The sequence below is a fragment of the Schistocerca gregaria genome, chromosome 1 (assembly GCF_023897955.1).
Source record: "Schistocerca gregaria isolate iqSchGreg1 chromosome 1, iqSchGreg1.2, whole genome shotgun sequence".
NCBI classification, from domain to species: domain Eukaryota; kingdom Metazoa; phylum Arthropoda; class Insecta; order Orthoptera; family Acrididae; genus Schistocerca; species Schistocerca gregaria.
The window spans coordinates 591,701,229-591,720,158 of NC_064920.1; the positions used below are offsets into that span (position 1 = coordinate 591,701,229).

General features: G+C 36.3%; 1 protein-coding gene across 2 annotated transcripts in view; it reads right to left on the reverse strand.

Annotated features, from left to right (window-relative positions):
- Positions 1–18,930, reverse strand: part of LOC126357744 (ATP-binding cassette sub-family C member Sur) — a 546,341-nt gene that overhangs the window by 135,854 nt on the left and 391,557 nt on the right. For both annotated transcript variants that reach the window (XM_050007483.1, XM_050007484.1), the window contains 2 exons: positions 9,338–9,475; positions 3,081–3,332 (listed from right to left, as the gene is read on the reverse strand). In XM_050007483.1, the coding sequence (XP_049863440.1) occupies positions 3,081–3,332; positions 9,338–9,475 (390 nt within the window). The remainder of the gene's footprint in view (positions 1–3,080; positions 3,333–9,337; positions 9,476–18,930) is intronic.

Below are 18,930 nucleotides of genomic sequence, written 5' to 3' on the forward strand. Positions count from 1 at the left end.
TTACTTTATTTACATTTAGATCTGGAAACTCAAAATTTTGTTGAGGGCTTTTGTATTACTAGCATTAAAATTACAGCTGCAGTATCTGTGGATCCTGTTTTAAATGAAGCTGATCCTTTTGTGCAACACAGCTGGCTGAAAAAACTTGTGGGCCATGGTTCTGATCCTTTGAGAAATTATTTTGCATTATAAACTCGTCTTTATGTTTAGGAGAGAATGCTGCTGTTAGCTACAGAAGACACCACTCCTCATGTTGTAGTCCTGTCAACCCTTTGGCATGAGTTTATATGTTTATTATCTGTTGACCACTAGTATGTGTCACGTAAAAAAGCATTAGTGAGCAGGCAAATAAAAAGACTTAAAAGTACTGTAACTGGAAGATCATTTACGTTCATGAGAAACAATAAAGGGCAAAAAACAGAATCTTGTGGTACAGTGCCTATTGCTATGTGATGAACATGGAACTAATATATACTGCTTTCTAATATGCAGATAACATAAAAACCATGAAACTGTTATATATTGTTCCATAATTTTTTAAAGCTCTAGATGAAGATATCGCGCTTGTCACAATCAAAATCATTAGTTAACTATCAAAATATTCCTACAGAAAATAATTTCTGATTTATTGATTGTAATGAATCACCTATCAAGATTAATATAGCTTGTTCATTTGAGAGTCCATTGTGGAATCCAAAATTTTCTTCTGAGAATGTATTTTCGTACAAAGTGTTTATAAATAAGTAACTTAGAATATTACAAGAGTAAGTCAATAAATAAGTCACAAAACGAGATGGAACCAATAATAATCACTGTAAGTTCCTGAAATTTATTTAATTTTGCTACATATTTGCCCTATATGTTCAAACACTTGTCCGTCTCTTTACAAGTCCTTGATACCTGGCAACAAAGAAGTTTTAGGTTGCTGTCACAGTCAGTGTGTAACCTCTTTGGCCACAGGCTTCATCAGTTTAAAAATGTTTGCCACCAAAATGAGATTTTAGGGTCACAGATGATGAAGGTCACTGGGCTCTAAGTAGGTATCATAGTGTGTATTTTACGAGCAATCCAAATTAAATGTTTGTAAAAGTTCCTGTGTTTGTCCTTCTGCATGGTGGCATTGTTATTCAGAAGAGTTGCTCCCTTTGTCATGAGGCCAGGTCATTTGCAGCAAATGGTCTATTCAAGTTCTGCAAAGTGATGCAAAATGATGCAGCATTCATGGTCTCATTGTGAGACTGCAATTTCAGTAAGAAAATGCCTTGCATGTTACAAAACTAGATAAGAATAACCTTGTGGACTGATGAAATGGTCTTGAACTTTTTCATTTCTGAGCAGGTGGAATATTTCCATTCCAGGGCCAAAATCAATTGGTTTCTAGTTGAAAGTGATGCACTCAAGATCCATTCCATGTAACAGTTCATGCAATGAAGTCCTCTCCTTCCTCAAAGCACTGAACCAGATACTGTAAAGACAAGCCCATTCTGTTCATTTTGTGTACCTCGGTCAACACATGTGCACATACTTCAACTGCTCATGCATGATGTTGTAAGCAGTTTCATGTGAGCACCCTACAGCACATGCTACATCATTAATCATCACACACCAGTTGTTATGAGTGATCACAGCCAAGGATGCTCCTGATCTTAGATACTTTGCCTTAACATTAACAGTTAAGCTGTTTTCTGTGCATGTTGTCAGCCTGTTCCACTGTCCCTCAAGCTGTGCCTAGTAAACATGTTTTGCGATACTTCATCAGGATATTTGTATCATCAGTACACATCACAGTTTTTAAATATTGCTCCAATATCTTTGGTCAATCATTTATATACATCAGGAATATAAGTGGCCAATTTTCCCAACTAGTTGTACACCATGTTTTACTTTTCTCCACTTCATGATACCAACTACAAAGACTGGGGAAGGAGGTGTCATTCTGGTGGGTACCAGAGCACATGGGTATTGCAGGGAACAAAATGATGGATCCAGCAGCCAAGGTGCCATATCATGATCCTCAGTTCTTTCAGTGGCTTTGTACTCCAGCAAGAGGACCCTCCAATGCGTGATGCTTGTGGTGTACAGATAATTGTGTGCTACTTTTCATTGGACTGCGCATTCTTTCTAATTAGTGGGCTGTGGCAGATTTGTCGAAGGATCTACACACTATCTTAAGTGGCATTCAAGTTTTAAAGTTTTGTGAACTGTCCAACATTTTAACAAGATTTTAGGGAGGTGTTTTTAATGTGTTAACAGGGTGATTGGCTCATCCAAGTTTTTTGTAAGTGTTCAGCCACTCACATTTCCCTGTGCTTTTCTTTTAGTTTTTCTGTCTTGTTTTCTCTGTGCTTCTATCTCATGTATAGATACTCCCCTCTTTCTAATTTGTTTCCACACATGTGAGACAGTAACTGTGTGATCATTTTGAGTGCATGAGTGGGCAACATTTTTAGAGTTTATCTCCACACTCACTTGTTGCAATTGTAAGAGTGCTGATGACCTTGCCATTGAGCACCCATAAGATGCACACACACACACACACACACACACACACACACACACACACACACACACACACACACTTCCACCTCATTTTTACTTAGTTTTCCTACTGTGGTATCAATTGTTTATATGGCCCTCTGTTTTCTGTTGTTAGTATATGATCCCATTCTTGCTTAGGTGTACCTTTTAATACCACAATCTTTTACTTCCCCAGTACAATTTTCTCATTTACATAAAAGAGGAAAGCTTAAGTACCATTTTACAGAAATGCCACAAGTTCAGTACATACAACTGAACATTATATTTCACAGAAGACAGTTTTATGTAGAACCCTGGAACACATTTCTGTTCTGAATTATGACAATTTTATTAGAAACTAAATAACTCTAAAATGAAATCAAATGGCAAGTAAATGAGTTAGTTAACTTAATTGTAAGCTGTATTCAAATTAAATCACATAATAAACAACTATTTTAAATGGTTTACTAGTGACATGAAGAAATGGATCCTCAGGGAAACAAAATGATGGAAATGTTGCTGCATTTTTCATAAATAGGCTGATAATTTAATGATACACTTACCGCAAGACAACCAGTGTCAGACTGCCAGATGTTATCCTTTACACTTTGTTGTTTCAATTGCATTCCAAAACGAGAAATTAGTCTGATTAGTTGCCATCTTTCTTTTGCAGTGTGACTTTTTGAAAGCTTTTTTTCTTCTAAAGCTTCACGGTTCATCACAGTTCGCCAACTTTTTACAAGTTCTTTGTCAATACTTTCAATATCTTTCAGTGTTCCTTGTGCTCGTATTCTTCCTTTTTCAAGTGCAATTATCTGAAAAACAGAAGCACTGCATTGGGTTAGTGGATTTAACACAAACAGAGACTATCATACAACCATAATACATCAGAAGCTCAATATCAAGGAAGACAGCTTATTCACCTAAGAAGGACAATTTGGAATGGATATCAGAGTATGGATTTAGGATCTGGAGGAAGCTGCGGCTTATTATTAGCATTTATTACCATAGCTAAATCTTTCACCAGTCAAGTCTGGACAGACAGCATTAGTGTTACAAGGTTAAGAGTGCACAAGCATTATAATACAAGTACAAATTAGCTTAAGTATGTGTAATAATGCAAAAACAAATTTGCCTAGTTATAGCATAACACTTAATGACATATAATGAAAACTTTTAAACAAGTACATTTATAATTCATTTCATATAGTAGTGCATTGTTTAGGGAGTCAAATCTTCTGTTTCACTGTAAACAAACTCATTTAAACTTTATAGTGGTTTTTGGCATAGATTTTGTTACATCTTTCCTCAAAATTCCACTGATTCCAAGGACTAAATATTGTAATAGCTACAGTAGGAAAACTGTCCCTTGTCATGGAGAGATGACAATTTGGGATATCTGTGTGTGTTTACTTTCTCGCATGTGTTATAATTGTGAATGTCACACTTGTTGGGAAATGTTTCATCATTTTCTTTCACATACATGAGACAGGTGAAGATATTGACTGAAAATTGTCATCTCTCCTAGACATATGAAGATGGGTTTGCAGTGGCCTAGTTTTCTGACTGGAGCTATGATCCTTATTACTTTTTTGTCATAGTAGAATTTTCTTGTAGTATGTAGAGTGACCCCACAGTAACAGGCCACAGCTAATATGGCTGTGGAACAATGAGTAATGTATCATCAGCAGTAACTCAATTACGAATTGCTTCAGTTCCCTCTGGAGGTATATGAGTCATAACAGTTTGTCACACCCATATCCAATGTGTTCTTGCCAGTGAGTTTACAAGCCAACAAGAACTCCAGAAGCTTCACAGTCCCTGTGCTGGTTATGTATGCTTTGTCACTGAGGATACACACCAGTTTTTCTGTTTTTTCTTAATTTAGCTTCTTTTTGTTCATAACAAACCACTCCTTTGTAGCAGTTAAAAATGCATCTACTTCTCCTTCAGCCTTGCTGCCATCAATGCCTTTTGAGTACATAGTTATGTCATCTGCAAATTGCAAGCACTGTCCAGGAAAGCTTCTGTCATTTACAAATACTAAAAATATTTCAACTTCCAATCATACAATAGTGCACCTTGGACTGATACACCCTGTCTTCTGTTTTCCAAATATGATTTGAGGGTTGCTAGAACAGTGCCTCCACATTTATTGAGCTTGTTTAGGAGTCCTTCATGAGTAATGCAGTCAAACACCTTACCAAGGTCACAAATTGTCAGTGCTACAGATTCTTTTTTCTCAAAACTCTGCTTTATCCTAGTAACCTGATCTAGTGCTGCTGTTATTACAGATTTGCCTTTGCAGAAACTGCGGTGTGTATCTGTGGAAAGTTCATTAATTTCAAAGTAATTTGATATTTGGTCTTTCATTGTAATCTTAATGACACTTTAGCAAAGACTGTAATTATTGAGAGTGGTCTGAAGCTTGCTACCAAGGCTGGGTCACCCTTTTATACACTGGTGCTGTTCACACAATTTTGAAAGTCCAGAAATACACCAGCAGTGAAACATTTATTAATTACTGTAGTTAATGATTCAGCAATTTCATTGATAATTTTCTTGACTACATTAGTAGACATCTTGTACACATAGTGACTATAAGAAAGTCTATAAGATTTTACAGTCTTTATTAATTAATTTTTTGTAATTTGAAACATAACAGCTAGCAAGCAGTTTCTCACCCACTTTAAATTAAAAGTATACGTTGAGACTAGTTATGATAATTCCAAACTGAGAAGTATGATCAACAGGTCATGTGAAACATTGTACCTATGAAATATTGTACATGTATATTTTGTGAAATTACTGTGAAGGCTGTTTCAAGTTTAATCTGGCGGCATTATATTTTATGGTTGACATTGTCAAAATCAAATGTATTTTGTTAATTTTCTGTGTTAAAAAGAAAGATGAATGACATTATTGCAAAATATATATATATATATATATATATATATATATATATATATATATATATATATATATATATATACACATCCAGGGTGGAGAAAAATTATGTCATGAAATTTTAACCCTGGATAGCTGATACCAGTAGGAACCAAAATTAATAATGTTAGGATATTTTTAAAATATGGAAACTTGGCACCAGAGACTCTGATTTACTGCAAGATTGCCCTGTTGCTGGATGCTCTGAACAGAGCATAACCACAAATGCTTTGCCTGCCAGATATCATGATGTATCCAAGGTGGCCCGCATGCTTCGTAGTAGCACGCCAGCCTTCCACTCTGGGGGCCTGGGACATAATTTTGCCAAGGTAACACCCATTGTAGTTTCATGATAAGACATCTTTGCATTCCAAAAACTTACAAATTGTGTCCCCCCCCCCCCCTTTTTTGTTTTGTTTTAGCTAGGACATAGTTTGCTTAAAGCAGGTGCTCAAACTGGTGACCCTCTGAAGCGAAACAAGCTGGTAACATCAAATGGTGTTTCGACAAACACTTTCAAAGATTCCTGGCATTGCCCTGATGTGATTGGCGGCATGTTGAATGCGATCCATTAATTCCTCAGGGAATTCCCATGGCCAATTAGAGCACGTGGCACCAAGTTTTGGTAGTTTAAAAATTGTGCATTGTCGACGCACAAAACATTTGTAATTTTCATTCCTACTAGAATCAGCTATTCAGGGTTAAAATTTCATGAGACAATTTTTCTCTACCCTGTATATACCCTGAAAAGTTATTGACTTATGCCAGTTTTTTGGGAGATTTCAAAGTGGCCACCATACCAACGACTTTAGTAAAAATAAGAGGACATCCTTTTTTTGGAGGAAGATCTTTGTAGGTGGCGGTGGAAGTTCTTGGGTCTTTGGCCTTTGGTGTGAGGTAAAATGGCAGCACAGTGGTACAAATAGCTTTTCTTTGTTCTGTTGAAACAACCTCAAGATGTGAATAAAACATTTGGGTAACTATGAAAACAATATACATAGCACATGTTAATGGCACATAATTGACTGCCTGGGGAGTGGCCATATCACCAGGAAATCTCAACTATCTTTTATACAGCAGCAGAAGTGTATCAACTCTACAGCACTAATGATTCAGAAAGCAGTGAGGAACATTTTAAATTCACTCCAGTTCAACATGGTGACTCTTTCATCATTTATTACAGCAGCTGCAAGGTCTATATTGAGGTGTAGGATTGTACTCACAGTGTTTTCCACAATGTCAATAAACTAACTATTAATGTCAGCTGAACTACACAAGCTTAATGCAGAGGTGGTTTCCTTCCTGTGTTCATTGATCATGTCCCAGGCTGCCTTGCATGAGCCATGAGCTCCTTCAATGAATCTATCATTATTTTTCTTTTTGGATCCTTCTACATCATTTCTATAATGTCTTTTTGCTTGTAAACATCTGCTCCAGAACAATTCCTTTGCACTGGGATCTGTTGCTGTGTTGTTGGTGATCATGTAACAGCAGTATGTGCATTTTTTTTTTCAGTTTGTCAATATACCATCATTTTTCTTTGACACTGTGGCTGTGTTCTGACATGCTTGGAACACAATATTTTGGTCTTCTTTGGGCAGATATAATCACATTTGACTTTGGTGGTCTGGAAAAACTCTTTAAATGCACCAGTTGCTGCTATTTTGTGCAATCCAGGCTGCTTCCTCACTGTAAATACTGCTGCCTGAAATGCATTTAATATTTCCTTGTTTACAACCCTTTTTGAATACATATTTAGAATGCCAGGTAACAATTAGTTGGTTGATTGATTGCAGTTGTGACTTGCGAGTGTGTGTGTGTGTGTGTGTGTGTGTCAGTCTGTGTGTGGTGTGTGTGTGTGTGTGTGTGTGTGTGTGTGTGTGTGTGTGTGTGTGTGAGAGAGAGAGAGAGAGTGAGAGAGAGAGAGAGAGAGAGAGAGAGAGAGAGAGAGATGACACACAGCAGCCTTAGTACAGCGTGATAATATCTCATAAAATTTCATGTTAGAATACATGTGTACAGTGAAAATAATGCTTTAAATAATGGTAAATTGCTAATGTGGCAATTTTTAAAGTGTTAAGTAACAACACTGATGCCTTTGCAACCATGAATCACAATGACATTACGTTCAAAAATAAAACATGAAAACTCTGTACATGGCTGCAAAAAATAAGTACGCTGTTGACATAAAGACAAAATGGCCAATGTAGGTTGTATTTTGCAGTAACTACAACAAATAAAAAGTATTATGGGTGGCTCTGTGAAGTAAGTTCATTGGCATTCTGCCCCCCCCCCCCCCATTTTCCTCTTGCTTGTCACCACTTCTACATATCTTTTCACTTCCCTCAATCATACTCTTCAGCCTTCACAGCAATGAACAAAACAGTCTGTATACTGTAGGCTGCTCCTCGTCATGATTGTCTGTTGGCCATGATTAATCAATTTGTATGCACAAAATACTTATGAACAGATCATGCTGGTCAACATTAGCCAGTTTGTGATTAGTAGTAGTATAAGTACATTGCATGTTTCAACACAATAATCTTATAAAATACAATAAAAATCAAATTAACAGTAACAGTACAAACAACATTATATTATCATGTCTCTTGTTACTTTTCTGACAATATGTTAAAACATATAATTTGTTCCTATGTACTGCATTTCTGCTTGATCTACATGTGATTGATTAAAGTCTGATGTATTTATGAGTACTGGCTTATATTTATTTCCTGTGAAAGCAATGTTTAAATCCATATAAATTTGCATAACCTTTGCAATAATGATATTTTTAAGCAACTTAATATATATTAATGAAACAAACTATTAGTGTATCAGAGTTATAAAATATAACATAATTGGATAGATAAAAAATCTAAAAAGACTTTCCTTCTCATACCATCCAGTAAATCTCCCCTGACCTGAGGTTCCAGGTGACTTTCCTGATCTCTACCAATTTTCCTGGACCTCTCCTGTCCGTTTCCTTCACCCCTCTTCCTCCCCCATTCAACCTTTCTCTTTTAAGAAGGAGCTACTGGCTTCGAAAGCTTGTGTACACAAAACATTCTTTTAAAATTACTATTTATTTATTCATCCAGTAAATCTCTACAGATTGTCAGATGTCATTTGCATGGGACACACACACAGGTTACATATAACTTCATCATTTATTTTAATAGTACAATAAATTAATTATATTTTATTCTTGCTTTAGCAGCAGCAGCAATTTTTGCATATTCTTGCTTCATGACTGTTGTACTTCACACGGTTTAAGAATTCTACCACTGACTAGAAGGAGTGATCTAATAAGAATATCCTTAGGGATTTGTGAAACAGAGGAAATGAAGAAATAACTTTAATTTTATTGTCTGTACTGACTGAACATGGAGTTTGTCTTTTTGCATGGTATTATGTTCATGTACATTACAGTTTTTATTTATCTCTTTGATGTTTTTCCTCACATACTTACAATCTTCTAGAATAAAAAAACAGGGAAAATGAGGATGGAAGACTTTCGAAAGAGGGGCCTACATGAGTCAGTCTGTTTTGCATGGTGCATTGCTCTTACAGCTCTTTTTTGGGTCTGCAAGATTACTGAGCTAGCAGCTGTGCTACCTCAGAACTTAATTCCATACTGTAGAATACTGTGGAACTGGGCAACGTATGCAATTCTGACAGTTTGGAAGTTTGCTTTGCATGCAAGTAAGTGTAGGCTGTAGCATACTTTTTTCAGTGTCCTATTCGTTTTTATTATTATATTTTCTTTATAAGTATGTTCTCCAGCTGCCACTTGGTGAATAGATTTTTTATCTATACAATCACATTACATTGTCAAAAATTGATTATTTCAGAATTATAAAATAGTTTTTTTTACCTTATCTGCATAGGATAACAACTGTAAACGATGTGTAACAAGAATAACTGTCCTTTTTTGCCTTAGCAAAAGTTTTTTCACTCCTTCAGTAAAGACCTGCTTGCCAACTTGGTAATCCAAGGCTGATAGGGGATCATCCTTAAAATTAAATAAATTATTAAATTAACCTTTTATTAGTTACAATTAATCAAATAAAAATTAAGAATAAGAAATTTAATTCAGCTTGACAGAAGTAATGTGATGACATCGTCACACCAGAAAAGTAATTTCAAGATATGAAAATTTTTAATAAGGGAAGGAGGTGTTGAGAGGTTGAATGGCAGGTAAATATAATTGACAACATTTTTAAGCTTTGGGATAGGTCCTTCAGAGCAGACTAATACAGAAACCCTACATAACACACGTGCACACACACACACACACAACCACACACACACACACACACACACACTTACACTTACACACACACCAAATAATTTCTCTTTAAATACCATGATCGAGTCATTGTTTGTGATTCTGTGCTATAATACATTACTCTGTGATCTGAATTTAACTGGTCAGCATATGAAATGGAGGCAATAGTTGAGTAAGACAGGATTGTGACCTATCCCCCATGTTATTCAAGTCTACCTATAGCAAACAGTAAATGAAATAAAAGAGACATCTGGAAAAGAAATAAAAAGTTAACTGTGTGGTTAGATGATGACATTGTAGATGTGCCAGACATTATGTTAGTTGCATTCCACTGACACTACAGAGGGGTGTCTGTGTGATATCAAAAGAATTCAAAGATTTAAAATTTTGTTTTAATCCCATACAAGGAATAACTAAACACTTTTTAATATTATTGTTTTATGGAACAACAATTAATTATAAAAAACTAAAAACACTAATTTTAAGAGATCCTGTGAAGATACTCTTCAATGAAGTAAAACTAGTTGCCTGACAGGAAGATCTTTAGTTAAGTCTTAAACCCCAACATATTGCCTGCAAGACATGTAATGAACTATGGCAGGTTGTTGAATATATATGTACCCATGTATCTATACTAATGTTAACCTCTCAAAGTTGTGCACTGGTCTTAGCATGGGATGACATATGTAACTTAAGTCCCTACGTACATTAACAGATAGCACGAAGTGTTAGATAATTATTTCTGGTGGCATTTGTCTGGAGAATAGCCTTACGTTAAAGCAATGCATGGATGATAAACAGGACAAACAAGATGAGCATAAAATGTGGTGTAACAGCCAATGCCTAAGATTTCATAGAAAGATCTAAAAGCTAATGAAGAGGTACTGAGCAAAATTAGCAATGGGACATCTTGACCAAAAGAATATGAAAGGACATATCCTGAGGCACCAGATAACAGAGAATTCGTTAATAGAAGGAAACATGGGAGATAAAAATACCAAAGGCAGACTATAACTTGAATGCAATATGCAGGTTCAATCAATTATGCATATATAAAGAGACTCTCACAGGTTAGCCTAGTGTAGAAACTGGTGTCAAATGAGAACTCACCAATTTTATTATAGATCCAGATTCATCATTTAAAAAAATTTCTAGGGTTTACCTGAAACATTTTGTTTTTCCCATTCATGCCAGATGGCACTGTAATTGACAGTACTCAATTTTTCCAATTGAGAACTGAGTGTTTCGATTCTACATTACCATTTGTGATAAAAATGTAAACTTTTTTGTTCCATCCATTTGATGTTTTTGTTAAACACTTAATTTAGTCTTGCAAATTTGATTGTACAGTAAAAGTTTTACAGTTAGACATTTAAATGCCTGGTCAACACACTATTTTTAGCATGTTATGGGAACAATGATGTCTACATAACAGTTTTCTGTCCCCATTGAGGTGCTTGATTTTGGTGAGTCCCTTGCCTCTCGCCATTGGGGTAACAGATTTCAGTAAATCCCCTTGCTACTCACATATCAGGTTGCTTGATTTCAATGAGTCCCTTGCCCCTCAACGTTATTGTAATTCACAAAAAATGCTCAAAAGGTGACCTTACATTTCAATACAGTGTTAATTTGTGCTTGAGATTCATGCATACAACTTAAAAGCATGTCTGATTTAACTTTTATACAAACATTTCTAATAAGGTCTATCATGTTCTGTCAAGAAGTTGGTACTTCTACATACACTTTGCCTTTAAGATAACCCCACAAGAAAGATCTGGTGACATAAGGTCGGGTGATGTGGTGGATCACCACTAGTGATAAATTGGCCATTAAACTCACAATTTAATGCCTCTTGGGCTCTTGCAGAGTAATGTGCCAGACAACCAACATGTTGAAACTACATGTTCTGTCACACTTCGAGGGGCTCATCTTCTAATAGAATCAGTAACTTACTTTGCAACGAGCTATAATTTCTTTCTCCATTCAATGTGCCTTCCACAAAAGGGGTAACTAGTTTGTCACCTATGATTCCCCACTAAAATTTAAGGGCCATGGATACTGATGATGACATATCCAGTGTGGGTTTCCCAAACTCCAATAACGCACATTATGCTGAATAACTTCACCATGGTTTGTAAAAGTTGACTCATTGAGTAACACTACTTGAGAAAAAACTGAGAATCTCTGCATTTGCATGAGTGCCCAAATGCAAAACCTCTTTCAGTTACAAAATTTATTCTGACAAAGTTCTTGGTGCATGGAGATACGGCAGAGATGCTGTTTGTGATGTTTTGGATCACCTAGAACTTGAGTGTGCACTTCCTGATATATTTCTTGGGTACTCACATGTGGATTATAAGTCAGATATTACAGTAATTTCATTATTGTGGTTCTCCATAACAGTTGGTCTGCAAGTTCTTTTTTTAGGTGTAACACTTCCTTTGGTAGTAAACTGTTTTACAACATAACAAATAGCCATGTGAGATCATGGTCTACCAGCAAAATGCTTGGCATAAAGGGAAAAATTTATTTCAGCCTCACAATAAATTAAAAGTAGTTGGATTTTCTTTTCTACTGATGAAACATCAATAACTTCAAATGTGTCAGAGAAAGGCTCTGGAGAGGAGTGGTGCTGAGTCATTTGGTGTTAATGCCTATCAGAGTCTGGTGTTTCAGTGGGGCACACCAAATGGTGGGGCACTGAGGGATGGGGCTTGTGTCTGAGGGCGCAGTCGGCATGTGTGTATCCATGACAGGTGCCCTCATCACAATTATTATGAACATTTCTCCTTATAATGGTTGTGTTTTGTATTCCACCAGCAGCAATATTCTATCCAGCATGAGAGTTACAGCAGAAGAACGCAGAAGACAGAAGAACACACTGAAATCAGTCACCCTGATGATGAGATTTGAGGGGACTCACCAAAATCGAGCATATCATTGGTGTGGAGACTCACTGAAATCAACCCCAAAGGGAACAGCTATACCATGTTACAAGCAACTTTTTTCTAGGCTTTTAAATGTATAAATGTAAAAGTTTTCCTACAACCAAATTTGGGAAACTAAATTAAATTTTGAACGAAAATATCAACGATTAGATCAAAAAAGTTTACATTTTCATTGTAAATGTTATGTAGAATGAAATGAGTTGGTCCCTAACAGCAAAAACAAAAAGAAATGTATTTGGTCTATTACATCACCATCTATCATGAATGAAAAAAATATGTTTTCAGTGAACCCTAGGTAATTTTTGGCATAGAATCTAAATATTCAGTAAAAATGGGAGGGGGGGGGGGGGGGTGGTGGTTTCCCATTTTAAAATGAAAAGTTGAACTCTCCCCTTCTTACGGGAGTGAGGTTTGGAGGTGGTGAGCTGGGAAGTTATCAGCACACACAGACGTCCCCTCTGAAAATATTAACTTTTCATCTGGGACATTTTTTTTTTCAAATTATAGATATTTTTTAGAGATCTTTAGTTGTTCCAAGTTAACAGAAACACATTACAACACATTTTGGAAAGCTTTTCCATTAAAATGGCTTTCCAGTGAACACCAGATTTTTTCTGTATAACTGAAAGGAAGAATTTTTTAAGCTTTGAAGGTAAGATAACTCATATAGTATGCATATTTTATACAACCAAGGAATAAAAATTAATCATGTGCCCAATTTACATACCTTCATATTCTGAAAAACTTCCTCACCAAGGAGGAATTTGTCAAATGGTGCCTGAATTACATCTACTGAGTGCTGGTCTGAGACACTCACCTAATTACTTAACTGGATAACATTAGATGATAGTAATGTGATAATTTTTGTCAGGGGAAGTAGACAACTCAATCTATTTTTTGTTGAAAATATAACCATTTTGGATTAGAAATGTGGTTTCACAATCAGGCTAAAATGAACTGGGTTTGTAGAATGTATAGTCAGAGAAATACACCATATATGCTGCAAGTCTGATAGTTTCAGTCTACATAATTCTAATACCTTCAGTCCTTTGAAGACTGCAGACAGCAACATGCAAACATCCCAGGTTCAGAAGCAATCTGATAGTACAAGACAAAAGGTTCAAACTATGGCTAGTAGGGTAAATGTTTAACAAACTAAGAATTTCTTGAGAGGGAGTGTCAGGTCTGGAACAAAAACCAGATAACCAGTATTTTATGCCAAGTGCAGGGCTCAGGAATGTCACCTGTGATTTTGGCTCCTGTGGGAAGGAGCTACTTAAAAAGCTCATTTAAGTACATGATGCAAATAACAGTTTGGACCGCAACCTCTGTTATACAGTTGAGGATAACATCAGCACATTGTTGAAAATGCTCCTTGTGGGACTCTTTGAGCAATATAATATGTATTAAATGAAGTAGCCTGTGTAGAGCTTGGAGAATTCCTCAGGAGAGAGGGGTATTCACACACAGGAATTTCCTGGAAGATTAAAACTACGTGCTGGATCGAGACTCGAACTCAAGATCTTCGCCTTTCATGGACAAGTGCTCTACCATCTGAGCTACCCAAGCATGATTCACACCCCATCCTCACAGCTTTACTTCTGCCAGCACCTTGTCTCCTACCTTCCAAACTTAACAGAAGCTCTCCTGCAAAGGTCTCGAGTTTGAGTCTCGGTCCGGCACACAGTTTTAATCTGCCAGAAAGTTTCATATCAGTGCACACTTCACTGAAGAGTGAAAATCTCATTCTGATTTACACACAGGTTTGACTGGTTCATCATCCCTCACTCAGCCACATCAATGCAGCATGGCTGCATCTGACTGCTTCTGCTAAGAGGCTACTTGCAGAGCTAATTACCAAACTATCTGAAACCTAATAAATAAAGATCCCAAACTTCTAATAAACACATATGAAAATAAAATGGCAGGTGAAACATTGGCAGATGAGGTGTGCTTATTGGGACATCACATGTAAATCATGGGCAAGTGTAGAGCACTTGCCCACAAACGGCATAGGCCCTGAGTTCGAGCCTTGGTCCGGCATACAGTTTTAATCTGCTAGAAAATTTCATATCAGTGCACACTCCACTACAGATTGAAAATTTCATTCTGAAGATGCATCTTGATGGATACAAGGTTTTGTCATACTACTTTTGATTTACTATGAACAAATTAGGAATGACTGTATTCATAAAAACATAATAATAAAGTCATACCCCTCTAGGATAATACAGTACTTGGCCTCTTACTATTCGAGTATCATGCCACATGGACATTTGTTTGTCATTGGCATTTGTATGCCTCTGGAGTCTGCTTCCGAATGGTGAGGTCACAATTACACTTCACATGACTTATAAAATTTAATCATAGCTCAGCTTTTATATATTAGTGCCAATTTGGTTTCAGATTGAAATCTGTATTTGTGACATTGAAGAACATAGGCCACATCATCAGTGAAAGATTGTAATTTATTTTTTAAGCTGTTTTAACTAGTATTGTTGTACATTTACATGAAATGTTGTTTTTGTTGTTAGTTCTTGTTGATATCTTCATCTGAAGATGGTTTGATTCAGCTCTCCATGCTACTCTACACTGAGCAAGAATCTCCATCTCTGAATAACTACTGCAACCTATGTCCATTCAATCTGCTTACTGTATTCATCTCTTGGTGTCCTACTAAAGTTTTTATCCCCTACACTTTCCTCCAATTCTAAACTGATGATTTCTTGTGCCCAGTCAACTGATCCTTTATTTTAGTCAAGTTGTGCCACAAATTTCTTTTCTCCCCAATTTTATTCATTAACTCCTGATGAGTTACGTGATCTACCCATCTAATCTTCAGTATTCTTCAGTAGCGTCCACTTCAAAAATTTGTAAGCTCTTCTCACTGTAACTATTAACTGTCCACATTTCACTTCCATACATGGCACAATGTAAGGAAAAAAAGTACCTTCAAAGAAGACTTTCTAACACTTTAATTCATATTAGATGTTAACAAATTTCTCTTCTTCAGAAATGCTTTTCTTGACATTACCAGTCTACACTTTATATTCTCTCTGCTTTGGCCATCATCAGTTATTTTACTCCCAAAACAGCAAAATTCATCTACTACTTTTAGTGTCTCATTTCCTAATCCAATTGCACTAGTGTTGCCTGATTCAACTTGATCACACTTCATTACCTTCATTTTGCTTTTATGGATGTTCATCTAACATCCTCTTCTGAAGACCTTGTCTATTACATTCAACTGCTCTTTGAAGTCTCTGTAGCTCTGACAGAATTGCAATGTCATCAGGAAACTTCAAAGCTTTTATTTCTTCTTCCTAATTTTTCTTTGGTTTCTTTGACTGCTTGATCAACTTACAGACTGAATAAAATCAGGGATGGGCTACAACCCTGTCTCACTTCATCCTCAAGCAAAATTAATGGTGAAAATTTACAAAGTGATGATATCCAATATACTGAATCATTAAGTGCCACGGTTTTTGATGGTCTTACGGAAACTGTAAAACCTTCTATCAAAAGCAGGAAAGTTGTTGTAAGCAATCTTAACAGTGAAAACTCATGAAGTGACGATACTCATTTTCTGAACCTTTAATATCCACTGTTCATGAAGAAGTGCAAAGTGAAAACACATAATCAGGAAACAAATATCACTGGAACAACAACACATACATAAAAAAACCAATTAGTCATCACAGTACTGAAAAGGATAATCAAGAAGATTTTTCTAATTATAGGTGACTCACTACTAAAAAATGTTGATGTGCCAAAATCGAGACTTGATGTTTGCCCTGGTATCAGGATCCATCAATTAAATAATCACTTAATCAATATTCGAAATTCAAATCCGAGATCTTCAGGTGAAGCCACAAGAATCCACAAAGGTGTTTACATTCAAGTAGGAACAAATTCACTATGTAGCACCACCGAGGAAGAAATTGTCAGTGAAACTAGAAACTTAATATGATCAGCTAGAAACTTATACAGGTCTTCAAGAACTGTAGTCAGCGGAATAATCTACAGAAGGTCTGTGAGTGATACGTATATAGAGAGGATAAATTGTAATATTTGTGAGATCTCTAATAATCGAGGAGTAATATTTATCGATCTAAATAAGTTTTTAAGCAACAAATGTCTGGGGAAAGATGGTACTCACTCAAACAGGTTAGGCTCCAAGATCTTTACTAAGATAATTACTGATATTTGCAACATTATAAATAATAAGGAAAACTAAAAGGCAGAAGAGGGGATGATCATGCACAAAATGTGCCTGAAGAAAGCAATATTTCTTTCCTTCATTATAATGTAGAGGATTAGGCAGTAAGATAGATGTTTTCAACCACTGTCTTTCAGATATTACACCCCACATACTAGTTGTCAGTGAACACCAAAAATATGCAAATAACATACACCTGTTTAAAGTCCAAAATTATTCTTTAACTGATTTTTACTGTCATTCTAACCATAAAGGTCGAGGAGTGACTATCTACCTGAGAACAAATAACCCAGTAGAATCTTATGAAAATATTGCTCGGTTAAAAGAGTATTTCACTAATTTTCACTGTGAAATTGTAGCAATTAAGTTAAAATTCTTGTCTGTTCTACACTTTATCTTAGCATTGTATAAATCACCAAATAGAAATTTTGAATTTAATTCCCTTGGTACAGTATTGTTGTTGTTGTGGTCTTCAGTCCTGAGACTGGTTTGATGCAGCTCTCCATGCTACTCTATCCTGTGCAAACTTCTTCATCTCCCAGTACCTACTGCAACCTACATCCTTCTGAATCTCCTTAGTGTATTCATATCTTGGTCTCCCCCTACGATTTTTACCCTCCACAATGCCCTCCAATACTAAATTGGTGATGCCTTGATGCCTCAGAATATGTGCCCTACCAACCGATCCCTTCTTCTGGTCGAGTTGTGCCACAAACTTCTCTTCTCCCCAATCCTATTCAATACTTCATCATTAGTTATGTGATCTACCCATCTAATCTTCAGCATTCTTCTGTAGCACCACATTTCGAAAGCTTCTATTCTCTTCTTGTCCAAACTATTTATCATCCATGTTTCACTTCCATACATGGCTACACTTCATACAAATACTTTCAGAAATGACTTCCTGACACTTAAATCTATACTTGATGTTAACTAATTTCTCTTCTTCAGAATCACTTTCCTTGCCATTGCCAATCTACATTTTATATCCTCTCTACTTCAACCATCATCAGTTATTTTGCTCCCCAAATAGCAAAACTCCTTTACTACTTTAAGTGTCTCATTTCCTAATCTAATTCCCTCACCATCACCCAAGTTAACTCAACTACATTCCATTATCCTCCTTTTGCTTTTGTTGACGTTCATCTTATATCCTTCTTTCAAGACCCTATCCATTCTGTTCAACTGCTCTTCCAAGTCCTTTGCTGTCTCTGATAGAATTACAATGTCATCGGCAAACCTCAAAGTTTTTATTTCTTCTCCATGGATTTTAATACCTACTCCGAATTTTTCTTTTGTTTCCTTCACTGCTTGCTCAACATACAGATTGAATAACATTGGAGAAAGGCTACAACCCTGTCTCACTCCCTTCCCAACCATTGCTTCCCTTTCATGCCCCTCAACTCTTATAACTGCCTTCTGGTTTCTGTACAAATTGTAAATAGCCTTTCGCTCCCTGTATTTTACCCCTCCCACCTTTAGAATTTGAAAGAGAGTATTCCAGTCAACATTGTCAAAAGCTTTCTCTAAGTCTACAAATGCTAGAAACGTAGGTTTGCTTTCCTTAATCTTTCTTCTAAGATAAGTCGTAGGGTCAGTATTGCCTCACGTGTTCCAATATTTCTACGGAAATCAAACTAATCTTCCCCGAGGTCGGCTTCTACTAGTTTCTTCATTCGTCTGTAAAGAATTCACATTAGTATTTTGCAGCTGTGGTTTATTAAACTGATAGTTCGGTAATTATCTGTCAACACCTGCTTTCTTTGGGATTGGAATTATTATATTCTTCTTGAAGTCCGAGGGTATTTCGCCTGTTTCATACATCTTGTTCACCAGATGGTAGAGTTTTGTCAGGACTGGCCCTCTCAAGACCATCAGTAGTTCCAATGGAATGTTGTCTACTCCGGGGGCCTTGTTTCGACTCAGGTCTTTCAGTGCTCGGTCAAACTCTTCACGCAGTATCGTATCTCCCATTTCATCTTCATCTACATTTTCTTCCATTTCCATAATAT